General features: G+C 50.9%; 1 protein-coding gene across 2 annotated transcripts in view; it reads right to left on the bottom strand.

Moving 5' to 3' along the window:
* LOC141130560 (inactive carboxypeptidase-like protein X2) overlaps positions 1–19,629 on the bottom strand; it is a 120,617-nt gene that overhangs the window by 89,604 nt on the left and 11,384 nt on the right. Inside the window, exon 2 of one of the 2 annotated variants that reach the window (XM_073618144.1) lies at positions 2,502–2,603. The exons of the other annotated variant lie outside the window; for it this stretch is intronic. Coding sequence (XP_073474245.1) covers positions 2,502–2,603 — 102 coding nt within the window. The remainder of the gene's footprint in view (positions 1–2,501; positions 2,604–19,629) is intronic. 2 annotated transcript variants of the gene reach the window in all.

Genomic DNA, 19,629 nt, shown 5'->3' with positions numbered 1-19,629 from the left:
TGTGTGAAACGCGTCCACTGAGTGTTCGCTTGATTTTTATGGGCTTTCAATAAATACTTTTTATTTTAATTCCGGATGTGCCGCCATTCTTCTTTGTTTCCATTGGATTTCCCTGGCTGCGGACAAGGCAGGCACCCGGATCTCTTCAGCAGCTCATCAGATCCTCACAGGTGGCTTTGAGCGATGTGTTCCCAGCTCTTTCTCTAAATGAACAGCCAGGGAGCCAAGCATGAACACCTCCATGTACATAATTGGTATAGGTCTATGAGTACAGAGATTCAGGCAGGAGAGAAGGTTCACTGTGCCCTGTACATGGCTGATAAAGATAGGTATGGGCAGGCAGAGAGTCAGGCAGTATAGGAGGTGCTCGGTGCCTAGTACATGGCTGATAAAGATCGGTATGGACAGGCAGTGGGTCAGGCAGTACAGGAGATGCTCTGTGCCTTGTACACGGATTATAAGGATTGGTATGGACAGGCAGAGAGTCAGGCAGTATAGGAGGTGCTCGGTGCCCTGTACATGGCTGATAATGGTCGGTATGGGCAGGCAGAGAGTCAGGCAGTATAGGAGGTGCTCGGTGCCCTGTACATGGCTGATAATGGTCGGTATGGGCAGGCAGAGAGTCAGGCAGTATAGGAGGTGCTCGGTGCCCTGTACATGGCAGAAAACATGCTGTGTGCACAGGCAGGAAGCCAGCAGGAGGGAACAGGGCCCTAACATAGAGTCCTATAGTATAGAAAGTGTCATTGTTCATGCAGTACATACGTTCTTGCTGGGGTCCTCCTGAATTTTTTGCCTACACGTACACGGCTGTAAAGGATCGGTATGGGCAGGCAGAGAGTCAGGCAGTATAGGAGGTGCTCGGTGCCCTGTACATGGCTGTAAAGGATCGGTATGGGCAGGCAGAGAGTCAGGCAGTATAGGAGGTGCTCGGTGCCCTGTACATGGCTGATAATGGTCGGTATGGGCAGGCAGAGAGTCAGGCAGTATAGGAGGTGCTCGGTGCCCTGTACATGGCTGATAAGGATCGGTATGGGAAAGCAGAGAGTCAGGCAGTATAGGAGGTGCTCGGTGCCCTGTACATGGCTGATAACGATCGGTATGGACAGGCAGAGAGTCAGGCAGTATAGGAGGTGCTCAGTGCCCTGTACATGGCTGATAAGGATCGGTATGGACAGGCAGAGAGTCAGGCAGTATAGGAGGTGCTCGGTGCCTAGTACATGGCTGATAAGGATCGGTATGGACAGGCAGAGAGTCAGGCAGTATAGGAGGTGCTCGGTGCCCTGTACATGGCTGATAAGGATCGGTATGGACAGGCAGAGAGTCAGGCAGTATAGGAGGTGCTCGGTGCCCTGTACATGGCTGATAAGGATCGGTATGGACAGGCAGAGAGTCAGGCAGTATAGGAGGTGCTCTGTGCCCTGTACATGGCTGATAACGATCGGTATGGGAAGGCAGAGAGTCAGGCAGTATAGGAGGTGCTCGGTGCCCTGTACATGGCTGATAACGATCGGTATGGACAGGCAGAGAGTCAGGCAGTATAGGAGGTGCTCGGTGCCCTGTACATGGCTGATAACGATCGGTATGGACAGGCAGAGAGTCAGGCAGTATAGGAGGTGCTCAGTGCCCTGTACATGGCTGATAAGGATCGGTATGGACAGGCAGAGAGTCAGGCAGTATAGGAGGTGCTCGGTGCCCTGTACATGGCTGATAAGGATCGGTATGGACAGGCAGAGAGTCAGGCAGTATAGGAGGTGCTCGGTGCCCTGTACATGGCTGATAAGGATCGGTATGGGCAGGCAGAGAGTCAGGCAGTATAGGAGGTGCTCGGTGCCCTGTACATGGCTGATAAGGATCGGTATGGGAAAGCAGAGAGTCAGGCAGTATAGGAGGTGCTTGGTGCCCTGTACATGGCTGATAACGATCGGTATGGACAGGCAGAGAGTCAGGCAGTATAGGAGGTGCTCGGTGCCCTGTACATGGCTGATAAGGATCGGTATGGGAAAGCAGAGAGTCAGGCAGTATAGGAGGTGCTCGGTGCCCTGTACATGGCTGATAAGAATCGGTATGGGAAAGCAGAGAGTCAGGCAGTATAGGAGGTGCTCGGTGCCCTGTACATGGCTGATAAGGATCGGTATGGACAGGCAGAGAGTCAGGGAGTATAGGAGGTGCTCGGTGCCCTGTACATGGCTGATAAGGATCGGTATGGACAGGCAGAGAGTCAGGCAGTATAGGAGGTGCTCGGTGCCCTGTACATGGCTGATAACGATCGGTATGGACAGGCAGAGAGTCAGGCAGTATAGGAGGTGCTCAGTGCCCTGTACATGGCTGATAAGGATCGGTATGGACAGGCAGAGAGTCAGGCAGTATAGGAGGTGCTCGGTGCCCTGTACATGGCAGAAAACATGCTGTGTGCACAGGCAGGAAGCCAGCAGGAGGGCACAGGGCCCCGACATAGAATCCTATAGTATATAAAGCGTCATTGCTCATGCAGTACATACGTTCTTGTTGGGGTCCTCCTGAATTTTTTGCCTTAGTTTCTTCTTTGGCCTTCTTCAAGACTTTCACCGTTTTTACTATTTTAACTTTTTTCGCCACCTTTGCTAGAAAAATGCAGAAGAGTATAGAGGGTCATTCTCTGCTAACGGATATCCAAAAAATAGTCATACACGGGCAGCACAACAAACTGTATGTACCACCACCACACACTCACTGTCATCGCAACATTAGCCATACACCAAAAACAATTTATGCTGAAACTCCCCATTTCTGAGCTTGCAATTATGCCGACCAGAAAGCGGTAATTTTAGGCACACCGCAAGCTCATTCAGAAAATGAATTCCTGTAGCCTGTATGTATTGTTCTATTCTTCAGTGTGGATAGAGATTTAAACATAAACAATCTTCTTTAGAAAAGCGGGTAGACAATACATCTTTTGTCAGGTTTTTTGTTGCAGCCAGAGTTCTGTTTCACTCCCCTAATGTGTTGCACTAATGTCACTGGAACAGGAAGTGAGAGAAATCTTCCCAGTGGGGTCACAGACTGTAATAAAATGGGACATCTGTTTTAGATTAGAGTAGGGAAGAGTCCATTCATTCCAACAACAATCTTCCCATTATATTATACGTGTATTGCAATTTAAAGTGCTTCTAAATGTTGTAATAAAAAAACAAAAAACAAACATATCATACTTACCTGCTCTGTGTAATGAGTTTGCACAGAGCAGTCCCGATCCTCCTCTTCTTTTTGGGTCCCCCACCAGCAGTCCTGGCCCCCCTTTAAATAAAAATCTTATTTTCTTTTTTTTTTTCTCTCTCTTTGGAGAGAGAGAAGATGAGGAATAACTATATATTAAAGGATATTTCAAAGATTTTTGCAGTATGTCTACTCTAGGAATGTTATAGGAATGTTATACGTTTTATATGTTATATGTAGTCGGGGATGTAGGAATGTTAATGTAGATGTTTTGTAATGTTATTTATTTAAATGAAAATTAATAAAAATGAAGAATTTATGATTTCTTGGCCATTGTTCAGAGAATATGAATGATAACACAAAAACATTACTTTTACTCGTAGTTAGTGTTTGGCTGAAGCCATTTATTATCAATCAACTGTGTTTACTTTTTTAAAATCATAATGGCAACAGAAACTACCCAAATGACCCTGATCAAAAGTTTACCTACCCCAGTTCTTAATACTGTGTATTGCCCCCTTTAACATCAATGACAGCTTGAAGTCTTTTGTGGTATTTGTGGATGAGGCTCTTTATCTTCTCAGATAATAAAGCTGCCCATTCCTCTTAGCAAAAAGCCTCCAGTTCCTGTAAATTCTTGGGCTGTCTTGCATGAACTGCATGTTTGAGATCTCCCCAGAGTGGCTCAATGATATTGAGGTCAGAAGACTGAGATGGACACTCCAGAACCTTCACTTTATTCTGCTGTAGCCAATGACAGGTGGACTTGGCCTTGTGTTTTGGATCATTGTCATGCTGGAATGTCCAAGTACGTCCCATGCGCAGCTTCCTGGCTGATGAATGCAAATGTTCCTCCAGTATTTTTTGATAACATACTGCATTCATCTTGCCATCAATTTTGACCAAACTTCCTGTGCCTTTGTAGCTCACACATCCCCAAAACATCAGCAATCCACCTCCGTGTTTCACAGTAGGAATGGTGGACCTTTCATCATAGGCCTGGTTGACTCCTCTCCAAATGTAGTGTTTATGGTTGTGGCCAAAGAGCTAAATATTGATCTCATCATTCCAAATGACTTTCTGCCAGAAGGTTTGAGGCTTGTCTCTGTGCTGTTTGGCGTATTGTAAGCGGGATACTTTGTGGAATTTGCGTAGTAATGGCTTTCTTCTGGCAACTCGACCATGCAGCCCATCTTTCTTCAAGTGCCTCCATATTGTGCATCTTGAAACAGCTACACCACATGTTTTCAGAAAGTCCTGTATTTCACCTGAAGTTATTTGTGGGGTTTTCTTTGCATCCCAAACAATTTTCCTGGCAGTTATGGCTGAAATTTTAGTTGGTCTACCTGACCGTGGTTTAGTTTCAACAGAACCCCTCATTTTCCACTTCTTGATTAGAGTTTGAACAATTCTGATTGGCATTCTCAATTCCTTGGATATCTTTTTATATCCCTTTCCTGTTTTATACAGTTCAACTACCTTTTCCCGCAGATCCTTTGACAATTCTATTGCTTTCCCCATGACTCAGAATCCAGAAACGTCAGTGCGGCACTGGATGAAAGATGCAAGGGTCTGTCAGGAGTCCAGAAACTCATTGACCTTTTATACACACACACTAATTACAAGCAAACAGATCACAGGTGAGGATGGTTACCTTTAATAGCCATTCAAACCCCTTTGTGTCAACTTGTGTGCATGTTATCAGACCAAAATCACCAGGGTATGTAAACTTTTGATAAGGGTCTTTTGGGTAGTTTCTGTTACCATTATGATTTAAAAAGAGTAAACACAATTACCTGTCTTTCTTTTAATAAGGCATCATTAACTTGTAACCTCCATTCCTCATATGTGGGTGCAGCAGAAGACACCCACTTTAGAGCTATAATTTTTTCAGGCTATAAACAACAACCTATTAACCGCTTGCCGACCAGCCGCCGTCATTTTACTGCGGCAGGTCGGCACGATCCCGCAAACTGTTGTATCTATACATCGGCTCGCTTGTGGCCGTCGATTGCAATGACCGCTGGCCACTAGCGATCGCGAGCACGAGGGACAGAACAGGGAAGTGTGTGTGTAAACACACACACTTCCCTGTTCTGTTCTGACAGGAGTGACAGATCGTGTGTTCCTATTAGCTAGGAACCACGATCCGTAACTTCCTCTAGTCAGTCCCCTCCCCCCTTCAGTTAGAAACACCTCCCAGGGAACACAGTTAACCCCTTGATCGCCCCCTAGTGTTAACCCGTTCACTGCCAGTGACATTTTTACAGTAATCAATGCATTTTTATAGCACTGATCGCTGTATAAATGCCAGTGGTCCCAAAAATGTGTCAAAATTGTCTGATGTGTCCGCCGTAATGTCGCAGTCACGATAAAAATCGCAGATCGCCGCCATCACTAGTAAAAAAAAAATAAATAAAATAATAATAATAAAAATGCCATAAATCTATCCCCTATTTTGTAGACGCTATAACTTTTGCGCAAACCAATCAATATATGCTTATTGCATTTTTTTTTTTTTTTTTTTTTTACCAAAAATATGTAGAAGAATACACATCGGCCTCAATTGATAAAAAATTAGCTTTTTTTTTTTTAAAAAAAGGGGGGATATTTATTATAGCAGAAAGTACAAAATATTGTTTTTTTTCAAAATTGACGCTCTTTTTTTGTTTATAGCACAAAAAATAAAAACCGCTGAAATTATCAAATACCACCAAAAGAAAGCTCTATCTGTGGGGAAAAAAAGGACGTCAATTTTGTTTGTTTCGCACAACCGCGCAATTGTCAGTTAAAGCGACACAGTGCCGTATCACAAAAAAATGTCCTGGTCATTCAGCAGCCAAATCTTCCGGGGCTGAAGTGGTTAATAGGTATTTTTACTTCCTTATGTCTCTGACCAGCTGGGGTTATCTTCTGCCCCATGCAGCCCATAATGTAAACCTTGTAGTAAATAAGAAGGAGTCCTCACTACTCCATGTGGGTGTTCTGTTTATTCAGTAACCTGATTCTCCGCTCACAAGTCTTGGATCTGTTCCAGGACGGCTTCCAAATGTAAGAAAATCCTCATCTAAACCATCGCAATGTGTGCTGAGCGATAGTAATCACACCCCACCCCCTCCTATGTGTACATTATATACATCATATACAAACACACTACACTTCCCAACTATACCAGGGGAATGCACAGGCTGTCAACTGCTGGCCTCTCCACCTGAAAATGCCAATTATCTGGCTGCCTCATTCATTCCCTGACTTTGAGTTTTTTTATATAGAATTATAGAAGTGGTGGCAGAAAAAGTCAAGGCAGTCCATTGACACCCCCTCATTTTTTTTTTTTTTTTACATTTTTGACTTTGAGTATAGATCTGTGTTTATAACTGTCAGCTCTGGTTCAGTGGATAAAACCCGACATGGTGGAGGATCATATTCAATCACAGAGGTCCCCGGCCACATTTCAATCCATGTATGGCCAGATTTAGGGTTAATGCTTTAAATAGGAACAACAGTTATTAACAAGTTATTTATTTTTACTTGTCAGGTGGCTTTACCTGACATCACATGCAGATCGAATCTGTCCCTTTACCTGCATATCAAGGAAACAAAGTAACATTTGTATCTCTTATTTTTATTTTAACACTGTTCTGAGAGGAGATTATAAACAATGTTACTTCTTCTCTTCTCGTAAACATTGATCAGACGGGAGATAGAGAGATACAAAGTAACATTGTTTATCTCCTGTCTGATCAATGTTTATAAACAATGTTACTTTGTATCTCTCTGTCTCCTGTCTGATCAATGTTTATAAACAATGTTACTTTGTATCTCTCTATCTCCCATCTGATCAATGTTTATAAACAATGTTACTTTGTATCTCTCTGTCTCCTGTCTGATCAATGTTTATAAACAATGTTACTTTGTATCTCTCTATCTCCCATCTGATCAATGTTTATAAACAATGTTACTTTGTATCTCTCTGTCTCCTGTCTGATCAATGTTTATAAACAATGTTACTTTGTATCTCTCTATCTCCCATCTGATCAATGTTTATAAACAATGTTACTTTGTATCTCTCTGTCTCCTGTCTGATCAATGTTTATAAACAATGTTACTTTGTATCTCTCTGTCTCCTGTCTGATCAATGTTTATAAACAATGTTACTTTGTATCTCTCTGTCTCCTGTCTGATCAATGTTTATAAACAATGTTACTTTGTATCTCTCTGTCTCCTGTCTGATCAATGTTTATAAACAATGTTACTTTGTATCTCTCTATCTCCCATCTGATCAATGTTTATAAACAATGGGGGAGATTTACTAAAACTGGAGCACTCTGGCTACCATTCAGAGCTGCACCAGATTCTGAGTGCTCCAGTTTTAGTAAATCTCCCCCATTGTTTATAAACATTGATCAGATGGGAGATAGAGAGATACAAAGTAACATTGTTTATAAACATTGATCAGACAGGAGACAGAGAGATACAAAGTAACATTGTTTATAAACATTGATCAGACAGGAGATAAACAATGTTACTTTGTATCTCTCTATCTCCCATCTGATCAATGTTTATAAACAATGGGGGAGATTTACTAAAACTGGAGCACTCAGAATCTGGTGCAGCTCTGAATGGTAGCCAATCGGCTTCTAACGTTAGCTTGTTCTATGAAGCTTTGACAATAAAACCTGGAAGCTGATTGGTTTCTATGCAGATCTGCATCAGATTTTGCACTCTCTAGCTTTAGTAAATCTTCCCAAATGTTACTTTGTATCTCCCCATCTTCTATCTAATTCATGTTTATAAACAATGTTACTTTGTATCTCTCCATCCCCTGTCTGATCAATGTTTATAAACACTGTTACTTTGTATCTCTACATTTCCCGTCTGATCATTGTTTATAAACAATGTTACTTTGTATCTCTCTATCTCCCATCTGATCAATGTTTATAAAGTAACAGTGTTTATAAACATTGATCAGACAGGAGATGGAGAGATACAAAGTAACAGTGTTTATAAACCTATCCCACTGACTCTCAGCTGCCATTGATGATCATGTTATGGCTGAACACTGCTGTATATGTTCATCATATTTAAATGGTGAAGTGTATTCTAGACACACACACATGTAATATTCCTGGACAGGTAGGTGACATGCACCATGCAGACAGTAACAGGTGACAGGCTCAGGCTCTGTGACTTCATGCAGATCTCGGGGTGCACAGAATATGTGACACTGAATGCAATGCTATCGCCCATCATTGGGACCCCTCCCCCCCATTCCATGCACCGCAGATCCCCATCTATTGCCTGCGCATGCAACGCACAGAAGATGTGACCGGCGGACACAGCACACAGGTGTGATATGAGATCAGTGATGCCGCAGGCAGTACAAACTATATAGCTGGGTGCAGAACACATCGCACTACAGCCTGCCCCTCCCCCTCCCCCTAGAGATACACTATATTACCAAAAGTATTGGGACGCCTGCCTTTACACACACATGAACTTTAATGTCATCCCAGTCTTAGTCCATAGGGTTCAGTATTGAGTTGGCCCACCCTTTGCAGCTATAACAGCTTCAACTCTTCCGGGAAGGCCGTCCACAAGGTTTAGGAGTGTGTCTATGGGAATGTTTGACCATTCTTCCAGAAGAGCATTTGTGAGGTCAGGCACTGATGTGGATGAGAAGGCCTGGCTCGCAGTCTCCTCTCTAATTCATCCTAAAGGTGTTCTATCGGGTTGAGGTCAGGACTCTGTGCAGGGCAGTCAAGTTCCTCCACCCCAAACTCGCTCATCCATGTCTTTTATGGACCTTGCTTTGTGCACTGGTGGGCAGTCATGTTGGAACAGGAAGGGGCCATCCCCAAACTGTTCTCACAATGTTGGGAGCATGAAATTGTCCAAAATGTCTTGGTATGCTGATGCCTTAAGTGTTCCCTTCACTGGAACTAAGGGGCCAAGCCCAACCCCTGAGAAACAAGCCCCACACCATAATCCCCCCTCCACCAAGTGATTTGGACCAGTGTACAAAGCAAGGTCCATAAAGACATGGATGAGCGAGTTTGGGGTGGAGGAATTTGACTGGCCTGCACAAACTCACTCATCCATTTTTTTTTTTTTAAAGGGACAATGTTAAAAAAAATAAATAAATAAGAGCTCACCATTTTATTCTCTAGAGCAGTGATGGCGAACCTTGGCACCACAGATGTTTTGAAACTACATTTCCCATGATGCTCAACTACACTGCAGAGTGCATGAGCATCAAAATGTAGTTCCAAAACATTTGGGGTGCCAAGGTTCACCTTCACTGCTCTAGAGCAATGGTTCTCAACCTTTCTAGTGCTGTGATTCCTTGATAAAATGTCCCAAGTTGTGGGAACCCTTACAGTAAAATTATTTTCCTAGCGTGGGTTGTCAGCACCCAAGGCAAGAAAAGTAATTTATGCCCCTAACCCACCGACATTTAGCGCTCCCTGAGTCCCCTCCACTTAGAATGTACCACTCTTTCTCTTTGTTCTCCTTTCTTTCCCTTTTATCTCTCTCTATCCTAATTTCTTGTCCCCCCCATCCCTCTCTCTCGCCAGTGCTGGCGGGGAGTTGGGATGAGTGGCAGTGCTGGCAGGGAGTTGGAATGAGTGGCAGTGCTGGGGGGGAGTTGGAATGAGTGGCAGTGCTGGGGGGGAGTTGGGATGAGTGGCAGTGCTGGGGGGGGGAGTTGGGATGAGTGGCAGTGCTGGGGGGGGAGTTGGGATGAGTGGCAGTGCTGGGGGGGAGTTGGGATGAGTGGCAGTGCTGGCAGGGAGTTGGAATGAGTGGCAGTGCTGGGGGGGAGTTGGAATGAGTGGCAGTGCTGGGGGGGAGTTGGGATGAGTGGCAGTGCTGGGGGGGGGAGTTGGGATGAGTGGCAGTGCTGGGGGGGGAGTTGGGATGAGTGGCAGTGCTGGGGGGGAGTTGGGATGAGTGGCAGTGCTGGGGGGGGAGTTGGGATGAGTGGCAGTGCTGGGGGGGAGTTGGGATGAGTGGCAGTGCTGGGTGGAGAATTGGGATGAGTGGCAGTGCTGGGGGGGGGAGTTGGGATGAGTGGCAGTGCTGGGGGGGAGTTGGGATGAGCGGCAGTGCTGGCGGGGAGTTGGGATGAATGGCAGTGCTGGGGGGGAGTTGGGATGAGTGGCAGTGCTGGGGGGGGGGGGTTGGGATGAGTGGCAGTGCTGGTGGGGGTTGGGATGAGTGGCAGTGCTGGCGGGGAGTTGGGATGAGTGGCAGTGCTGGGTGGAGAATTGGGATGAGTGGCAGTGCTGGGTGGAGAATTGGGATGAGTGGCAGTGCTGGGGGGGGAGTTGGGATGAGTGGCAGTGCTGGGGGGGAGTTGGGATGAGCGGCAGTGCTGGGGGGGAGTTGGGATGAGTGGCAGTGCTGGCGGGGAGTTGGGATGAGTGGCAGTGCTGGCGGGGAGTTGGGATGAATGGCAGTGCTGGGGGGGTTGGGATGAGTGGCAGTGCTGGCGGGGAGTTGGGATGGATGGCAGTGCTGGGGGGGGTTGGGATGAGTGGCAGTGCTGGGGGGGGAGTTGGGATGAGTGGCAGTGCTGGGGGGGAGTTGGGATGAGTGGCAGTGCTGGGGGGGGGAGTTGGGATGAGTGGCAGTGCTGGCAGGGAGTTGGAATGAGTGGCAGTGCTGGGGGGGGGAGTTGGGATGAGTGGCAGTGCTGGCGGGGAGTTGGGATGAGTGGCAGTGCTGGGGGGGAGTTGGGATGAGTGGCAGTGCTGGCGGGGAGTTGGGATGAGTGGCAGTGCTGGGGGGGAGTTGGAATGAGTGGCAGTGCTGGGGGGGGGGGTTGGGATGAGTGGCAGTGCTGGGGGGGGGAGTTGGGATGAGTGGCAGTGCTGGGGGGGGGAGTTGGGATGAGTGGCAGTGCTGGCAGGGAGTTGGAATGAGTGGCAGTGCTGGGGGGGGGGGATGGGATGAGTGGCAGTGCTGGGGGGGGGAGTTGGGATGAGTGGCAGTGCTGGGGGGGGAGTTGGGATGAGTGGCAGTGCTGGGGGGGGGAGTTGGGATGAGTGGCAGTGCTGGGGGGGAGTTGGGATGAGTGGCAGTGCTGGGGGGGGGAGTTGGGATGAGTGGCAGTGCTGGGGGGGAGTTGGGATGAGCGGCAGTGCTGGCGGGGAGTTGGGATGAATGGCAGTGCTGGGGGGGAGTTGGGATGAGTGGCAGTGCTGGGGGGGGGGGGGTTGGGATGAGTGGCAGTGCTGGGGGGGAGTTGGAATGAGTGGCAGTGCTGGTGGGGGTTGGGATGAGTGGCAGTGCTGGCGGGGAGTTGGGATGAGTGGCAGTGCTGGGTGGAGAATTGGGATGAGTGGCAGTGCTGGGTGGAGAATTGGGATGAGTGGCAGTGCTGGGGGGGGAGTTGGGATGAGTGGCAGTGCTGGGGGGGAGTTGGGATGAGTGGCAGTGCTAGCGGGGAGTTGGGATGAGTGGCAGTGCTGGGGGGGGTTGGGATGAGTGGCAGTGCTGGCGGGGAGTTGGGATGGATGGCAGTGCTGGGGGGGGTTGGGATGAGTGGCAGTGCTGGGGGGGGGAGTTGGGATGAGTGGCAGTGCTGGCGGGGAATGGGGATGAGCGGCAGTGCTGGCGGGGAGTTGGGATGAGCGGCAGTGCTGGCGGGGAGTTGGGATGAGTGGCAGTGCTGGGGGGGGTTGGGATGAGTGGCAGTGCTGGCGGGGAGTTGGGATGGATGGCAGTGCTGGGGGGGGTTGGGATGAGTGGCAGTGCTGGGGGGGGGGAGTTGGGATGAGTGGCAGTGCTGGCGGGGAATGGGGATGAGCGGCAGTGCTGGCGGGGAGTTGGGATGAGCGGCAGTGCTGGCGGGGAGTTGGGATGAGCGGCAGTGCTGGCGGGGAGTTGGGATGAGCGGCAGTGCTGGCGGGGAGTTGGGATGAGCGGCAGTGCTGGCGGGGAGTTGGGATGAGTGGCAGTGCTGGGGGGGGAGTTGGGATGAGTGGCAGTGCTGGGGGGGGGGTTGGGATGAGTGGCAGTGCTGGGGGGGAGTTGGAATGAGTGGCAGTGCTGGTGGGGGTTGGGATGAGTGGCAGTGCTGGGTGGAGAATTGGGATGAGTGGCAGTGCTGGGTGGAGAATTGGGATGAGTGGCAGTGCTGGGGGGGGAGTTGGGATGAGTGGCAGTGCTGGGGGGGAGTTGGGATGAGTGGCAGTGCTGGCGGGGAGTTGGGATGAGTGGCAGTGCTGGGGGGGGTTGGGATGAGTGGCAGTGCTGGCGGGGAGTTGGGATGGATGGCAGTGCTGGGGGGGGTTGGGATGAGTGGCAGTGCTGGGGGGGGGAGTTGGGATGAGTGGCAGTGCTGGCGGGGAATGGGGATGAGCGGCAGTGCTGGCGGGGAGTTGGGATGAGCGGCAGTGCTGGCGGGGAGTTGGGATGAGTGGCAGTGCTGGGGGGGGGAGTTGGGATGAGTGGCAGTGATGGGGGGGGGAGTTGGGATGAGTGGCAGTGCTGGGGGGGGGAGTTGGGATGAGTGGCAGTGCTGGGGGGGGAGTTGGGATGAGTGGCAGTGCTGGGGGGGAGTTGGGATGAGTGGCAGTGCTGGGGGGGGGAGTTGGGATGAGTGGCAGTGCTGGGGGGGAGTTGGGATGAGTGGCAGTGCTGGGTGGAGAATTGGGATGAGTGGCAGTGCTGGGGGGGGGAGTTGGGATGAGTGGCAGTGCTGGGGGGGAGTTGGGATGAGCGGCAGTGCTGGCGGGGAGTTGGGATGAATGGCAGTGCTGGGGGGGAGTTGGGATGAGTGGCAGTGCTGGGGGGGGGGGGGGTTGGGATGAGTGGCAGTGCTGGTGGGGGTTGGGATGAGTGGCAGTGCTGGCGGGGAGTTGGGATGAGTGGCAGTGCTGGGTGGAGAATTGGGATGAGTGGCAGTGCTGGGTGGAGAATTGGGATGAGTGGCAGTGCTGGGGGGGGAGTTGGGATGAGTGGCAGTGCTGGGGGGGAGTTGGGATGAGCGGCAGTGCTGGGGGGGAGTTGGGATGAGTGGCAGTGCTGGCGGGGAGTTGGGATGAGTGGCAGTGCTGGCGGGGAGTTGGGATGAATGGCAGTGCTGGGGGGGTTGGGATGAGTGGCAGTGCTGGCGGGGAGTTGGGATGGATGGCAGTGCTGGGGGGGGTTGGGATGAGTGGCAGTGCTGGGGGGGAGTTGGGATGAGTGGCAGTGCTGGCAGGGAGTTGGAATGAGTGGCAGTGCTGGGGGGGAGTTGGGATGAGTGGCAGTGCTGGGGGGGGGGAGTTGGGATGAGTGGCAGTGCTGGCAGGGAGTTGGAATGAGTGGCAGTGCTGGGGGGGGGAGTTGGGATGAGTGGCAGTGCTGGCGGGGAGTTGGGATGAGTGGCAGTGCTGGGGGGGAGTTGGGATGAGTGGCAGTGCTGGCGGGGAGTTGGGATGAGTGGCAGTGCTGGGGGGGGGGGGTTGGGATGAGTGGCAGTGCTGGGGGGGGAGTTGGGATGAGTGGCAGTGCTGGGGGGGGGAGTTGGGATGAGTGGCAGTGCTGGCAGGGAGTTGGAATGAGTGGCAGTGCTGGGGGGGGGGGTTGGGATGAGTGGCAGTGCTGGGGGGGGGAGTTGGGATGAGTGGCAGTGCTGGGGGGGGAGTTGGGATGAGTGGCAGTGCTGGGGGGGGGAGTTGGGATGAGTGGCAGTGCTGGGGGGGAGTTGGGATGAGTGGCAGTGCTGGGGGGGGGAGTTGGGATGAGTGGCAGTGCTGGGGGGGAGTTGGGATGAGCGGCAGTGCTGGCGGGGAGTTGGGATGAATGGCAGTGCTGGGGGGGAGTTGGGATGAGTGGCAGTGCTGGGGGGGGGGGTTGGGATGAGTGGCAGTGCTGGGGGGGAGTTGGAATGAGTGGCAGTGCTGGTGGGGGTTGGGATGAGTGGCAGTGCTGGCGGGGAGTTGGGATGAGTGGCAGTGCTGGGTGGAGAATTGGGATGAGTGGCAGTGCTGGGTGGAGAATTGGGATGAGTGGCAGTGCTGGGGGGGAGTTGGGATGAGTGGCAGTGCTGGGGGGGAGTTGGGATGAGTGGCAGTGCTACCGGGGAGTTGGGATGAGTGGCAGTGCTGGGGGGGGTTGGGATGAGTGGCAGTGCTGGCGGGGAGTTGGGATGGATGGCAGTGCTGGGGGGGGTTGGGATGAGTGGCAGTGCTGGGGGGGGGAGTTGGGATGAGTGGCAGTGCTGGCGGGGAATGGGGATGAGCGGCAGTGCTGGCGGGGAGTTGGGATGAGCGGCAGTGCTGGCGGGGAGTTGGGATGAGTGGCAGTGCTGGGGGGGGTTGGGATGAGTGGCAGTGCTGGCGGGGAGTTGGGATGGATGGCAGTGCTGGGGGGGGTTGGGATGAGTGGCAGTGCTGGGGGGGGGAGTTGGGATGAGTGGCAGTGCTGGCGGGGAATGGGGATGAGCGGCAGTGCTGGCGGGGAGTTGGGATGAGCGGCAGTGCTGGCGGGGAGTTGGGATGAGCGGCAGTGCTGGCGGGGAGTTGGGATGAGCGGCAGTGCTGGCGGGGAGTTGGGATGAGCGGCAGTGCTGGCGGGGAGTTGGGATGAGTGGCAGTGCTGGGGGGGAGTTGGGATGAGTGGCAGTGCTGGGGGGGGGGGTTGGGATGAGTGGCAGTGCTGGGGGGGAGTTGGAATGAGTGGCAGTGCTGGTGGGGGTTGGGATGAGTGGCAGTGCTGGGTGGAGAATTGGGATGAGTGGCAGTGCTGGGTGGAGAATTGGGATGAGTGGCAGTGCTGGGGGGGGAGTTGGGATGAGTGGCAGTGCTGGCGGGGAGTTGGGATGAGTGGCAGTGCTGGGGGGGGTTGGGATGAGTGGCAGTGCTGGCGGGGAGTTGGGATGGATGGCAGTGCTGGGGGGGGGTTGGGATGAGTGGCAGTGCTGGGGGGGGGAGTTGGGATGAGTGGCAGTGCTGGCGGGGAATGGGGATGAGCGGCAGTGCTGGCGGGGAGTTGGGATGAGCGGCAGTGCTGGCGGGGAGTTGGGATGAGTGGCAGTGCTGGGGGGGGTTGGGATGAGTGGCAGTGCTGGCGGGGAGTTGGGATGGATGGCAGTGCTGGGGGGGGTTGGGATGAGTGGCAGTGCTGGGGGGGGGGAGTTGGGATGAGTGGCAGTGCTGGCGGGGAATGGGGATGAGCGGCAGTGCTGGCGGGGAGTTGGGATGAGCGGCAGTGCTGGCGGGGAGTTGGGATGAGCGGCAGTGCTGGCGGGGAGTTGGGATGAGCGGCAGTGCTGGCGGGGAGTTGGGATGAGTGGCAGTGCTGGCGGGGAGTTGGGATGAGTGGCAGTGCTGGGTGGAGAATTGGGATGAGTGGCAGTGCTGGGTGGAGAATTGGGATGAGTGGCAGTGCTGGGGGGGGAGTTGGGATGAGTGGCAGTGCTGGGGGGGAGTTGGGATGAGTGGCAGTGCTGGCGGGGAGTTGGGATGAGTGGCAGTGCTGGGGGGGTTGGGATGAGTGGCAGTGCTGGCGGGGAGTTGGGATGGATGGCAGTGCTGGGGGGGGTTGGGATGAGTGGCAGTGCTGGGGGGGGGAGTTGGGATGAGTGGCAGTGCTGGCGGGGAATGGGGATGAGCGGCAGTGCTGGCGGGGAGTTGGGATGAGCGGCAGTGCTGGCGGGGAGTTGGGATGAGTGGCAGTGCTGGGGGGGGTTGGGATGAGTGGCAGTGCTGGCGGGGAGTTGGGATGGATGGCAGTGCTGGGGGGGGTTGGGATGAGTGGCAGTGCTGGGGGGGGGGAGTTGGGATGAGTGGCAGTGCTGGCGGGGAATGGGGATGAGCGGCAGTGCTGGCGGGGAGTTGGGATGAGCGGCAGTGCTGGCGGGGAGTTGGGATGAGCGGCAGTGCTGGCGGGGAGTTGGGATGAGCGGCAGTGCTGGCGGGGAGTTGGGATGAGCGGCAGTGCTGGCGGGGAGTTGGGATGAGCGGCAGTGCTGGCGGGGAGTTGGGATGAGCGGCAGTGCTGGCGGGGAGTTGGGATGAGCGGCAGTGCTGGCGGGGAGTTGGGATGAGCGGCAGTGCTGGCGGGGAGTTGGGATGAGCGGCAGTGCTGGCGGGGAGTTGGGATGAGCGGCAGTGCTGGCGGGGAGTTGGGATGAGTGGCAGTGCTGGTGGGGGGAGTTCTGATTATCCAACTTAGGTGGTCTTAATCGAGGTCATCTGCTGATCTGAGAACTGTAGTGGGGACTTTTAATGGCAACTCTAATCACAGGTAGTGTTACTCACTGTGTTTCTGACTTTGTGGTGTCTCGCAGCAGTGACACCTATGCTGAAATCAGGAGATAGGGTCTCCTCCAGCCCCTCCCACTTCATATTCCTCAGCAGTCAGCTGACCTCTAGTCTCTGCCCCCCACCCATGCCGTGAACTGAATGGGTGGCTGTGAAGAGGCTGAGTGGGCGGCCACAAAAAGGCTGGGAGAGCGGTTTGGGCTTCAGGAACATCCCAGGATTCGGTGACCCCTGGCAAATCATCATTCGACCCCCAGGTTGAGAACCACTGCTCTAGGGTCTCTGCTAAAAAAAAAAAATATATATATATATATGATGTTTGGGGGTTCTAAGTAATTTTATAGCAAAAAACACAGATTTTAACTTGTAAGCAACAAATGTCAGAAATAGGCTTAGGCATGAAAGGGTTAATTACCACCTTCATAGGTGTTCGGTTTTAAAGGGATGAGGTGACAGTCCTAACATTAAAGTGTTAAATCACCAGAATGGAGAAGTGTGATCCTAACCTTAGGTCACCTCATGAGTGGCCCCCCAAACACCACCCTCTGAAGTTCTCAGGAAGGCTGCCCAGCATGGAATCATCTAACAAGAAGTCGCAGTCCCAGGCAAGGGCCCTAAGAAAGGCCCGCTGACTCTGCTGCAATGGATGAAGCTCAGATGAAAAGTGAATTTAGGAACCTGCACTGTTTCTGGTGTGGAAGAAACTTTTCACACATCAGTTTGTTGCCCTTCAGTTAGGAGAGGCGCTCATAAAACGTCTTGAATGTCAGGTAGAAGAGTAGACGTCTTATTAATAACATGCGGTCTGATCCCCGTATTGGGGGCAGCGAGAAGGTAAACTGGCGCCATTCTTAGTGCCGATCTCAGCAGAATCCTGCTCCCCCCCCCCAGGGGAGAATCCTCATCTGTCTCCTCTGTAGTCTTCTATAAACAGGATATCAGGAGAACAGAATGTAGAGCCCGCTCTCCAACATAAACACGGCGTATGTGCGATCGCTCTGTGCCGATGGGGGCCACATGACATCTACGGACAAAGACGCTGCATTATGAAGCAATGGTGGGAACCGCTAACTGTACCCTGGAAACAATGGAACTGCACACAGCCTGTAATGATCGAGGGGCTCAAGCATTGGCTGCAAAAATGCTTAATTTATATCATTAAACTTTTTTAAAACTTTTTAAAACTTTATCATTAAACTTTTTTTTTTCTTTAACAGATCTGAACACGGGTGTATTGTATTCTTTGGGCCCATACACACAGCTGCATAAAGACCAGGGAACTGCACTGGGTTTCGATCCCTTAAAATAGAAAGAAAAATCTGCATCTTAAGGTCCTGCATCCTAGCACTGGAGAATAGGTGGCAATAGCTGCTGGCATCCTAGCAACTGAGGGCATTAGATGGCAATAGTTGCCTACATCTCATAAAATATTTAATCCAGTGTGCCTGTACTACCACAATCCTCCCACAGGCACCCAGGGACAAATAAGAGGCGCTTTCAAGACTAAATTCAAGTGTTTAGACCCAGTGATGGTGTGACCCTCTACAGGTGTCCTGCACTTTCACACATTCAAAAAACAAAAAATGTTCAAACCTGCAAAAAAACAAACATAAAGGAAAACTACACTCTCTATGTGTTCTAGTGCGTTCAATATAGTGATGGTGTAACCTTCTATATGTGTAATTATACACTCACACTCAATAAATGAATATCACAAACATATGTACCAATACGTCTCCAGTGATATATTGTGCAATTACTTCATGCTGTGCATGCACCAAAATAAATGAAATAAAATAAAATAAAATAAAATGACATATCTTTCAAAAAACTATCAGTCCAAAAAAGACATGACATCACATGTGGTGGACAAATGTCCTATAAAGGTGATGAATCTTGATGCAAAAGGGTGATAGTGTGTATTTGTACTATATTGTAATATATTTGTACTATATTGAACGCACTAGAACACATAGAGAGTGTAGTTTTCTTTTATGTTTGTTTTTTTTGCAGGTTTGAACATTTTTTGTTTTTTGAATGTGTGAAAGTGCAGGACACCTGTAGAGGGTCACACCATCACTGGGTCTAAACACTTGAATTTAGTCTTGAAAGCGCCTCTTATTTGTCCCTGGGTGCCTGTGGGAGGATTGTGGTAGTACAGGCACACTGGATTAAATATTTAATAGATAGATTTTATTTTAAAGGGGCAGCTCTGCACTAACTGTGGGGAGTTATTTCACCACATAGTATATATCTATATATACATATATATAGATTCGTGATTTCACTTTTAGTTGTGGTTTTTAGAAGGCGCGGTGGAGGTATTATTGGTGGGAAGGGCAGTTTTTCATAATACCTTTATACATTGCCTACATCTTAGCAACAGAAGACCCTAGGTGTAAATAACCGCCTGTATCCCAGTAATGGAGAATGCTAGGTGGCAATAGCCTCCTCCATCTTAGGAACTGAGGGCATTAGATGCCAATAGCTGCCTAGATCTTAACGACTAAAGTGCCACTAACTGCCTGCATCCTAGTAATGGAGGATGCTAGGCAGCCACAACTTCCTGCATCTTAGCAACAGAAGACCCTAGGTGGGAAAAACTGCCAGCATCCTAGTAATGGAGGATGCTAGGTGGCAATAGCCACCCACATCTTGGCAACTGAGGATGTTAGGGTCTTTAGTTGCTAAGAAGCAGGCAGCTACTGTCATCTAAGTGCCAATAACTGCCTGCATCCTAGCAATGGAGGATGCTAGGCAGCCATAGCTGCCTGCATCTTAGCTACAGAAGACCCCAGATGGCAATAACCACCTGCATCCCAGTAATGGAGAATGCTAGGTGGCAATAGCCTCCTCCATCTTAGCAACTGAGGTCATTAGATGCCAATAGATGCCTACATCTTAGCAACAGAAGACCCTAGTTGGCAATAACCGCCTACATCCCAGTAATGGAGAATGCTAGGTGGCAATAGCCTCTTTCATCTTAGCAACTGAGGGCATTAGATGACAATAGCTGTCTGCATCTTAGCAACAGAAGACCCTAGGTCAGTGGTTCTCAACTCCAGTCCTCGGGACCCACCAACAGGCCAGATTTTAGGTATTACCTTGGGGAGTTGCAGACTAGAATACTGCAATCACTGAGCAGCAAGTGATATCACCTGTGATGTATTTCAGC

The sequence above is a fragment of the Aquarana catesbeiana genome, linkage group LG01 (assembly GCF_042186555.1).
Source record: "Aquarana catesbeiana isolate 2022-GZ linkage group LG01, ASM4218655v1, whole genome shotgun sequence".
NCBI classification, from domain to species: Eukaryota; Metazoa; Chordata; class Amphibia; order Anura; family Ranidae; genus Aquarana; species Aquarana catesbeiana.
This window is presented reverse-complemented; position numbering and strand designations above follow the sequence as displayed.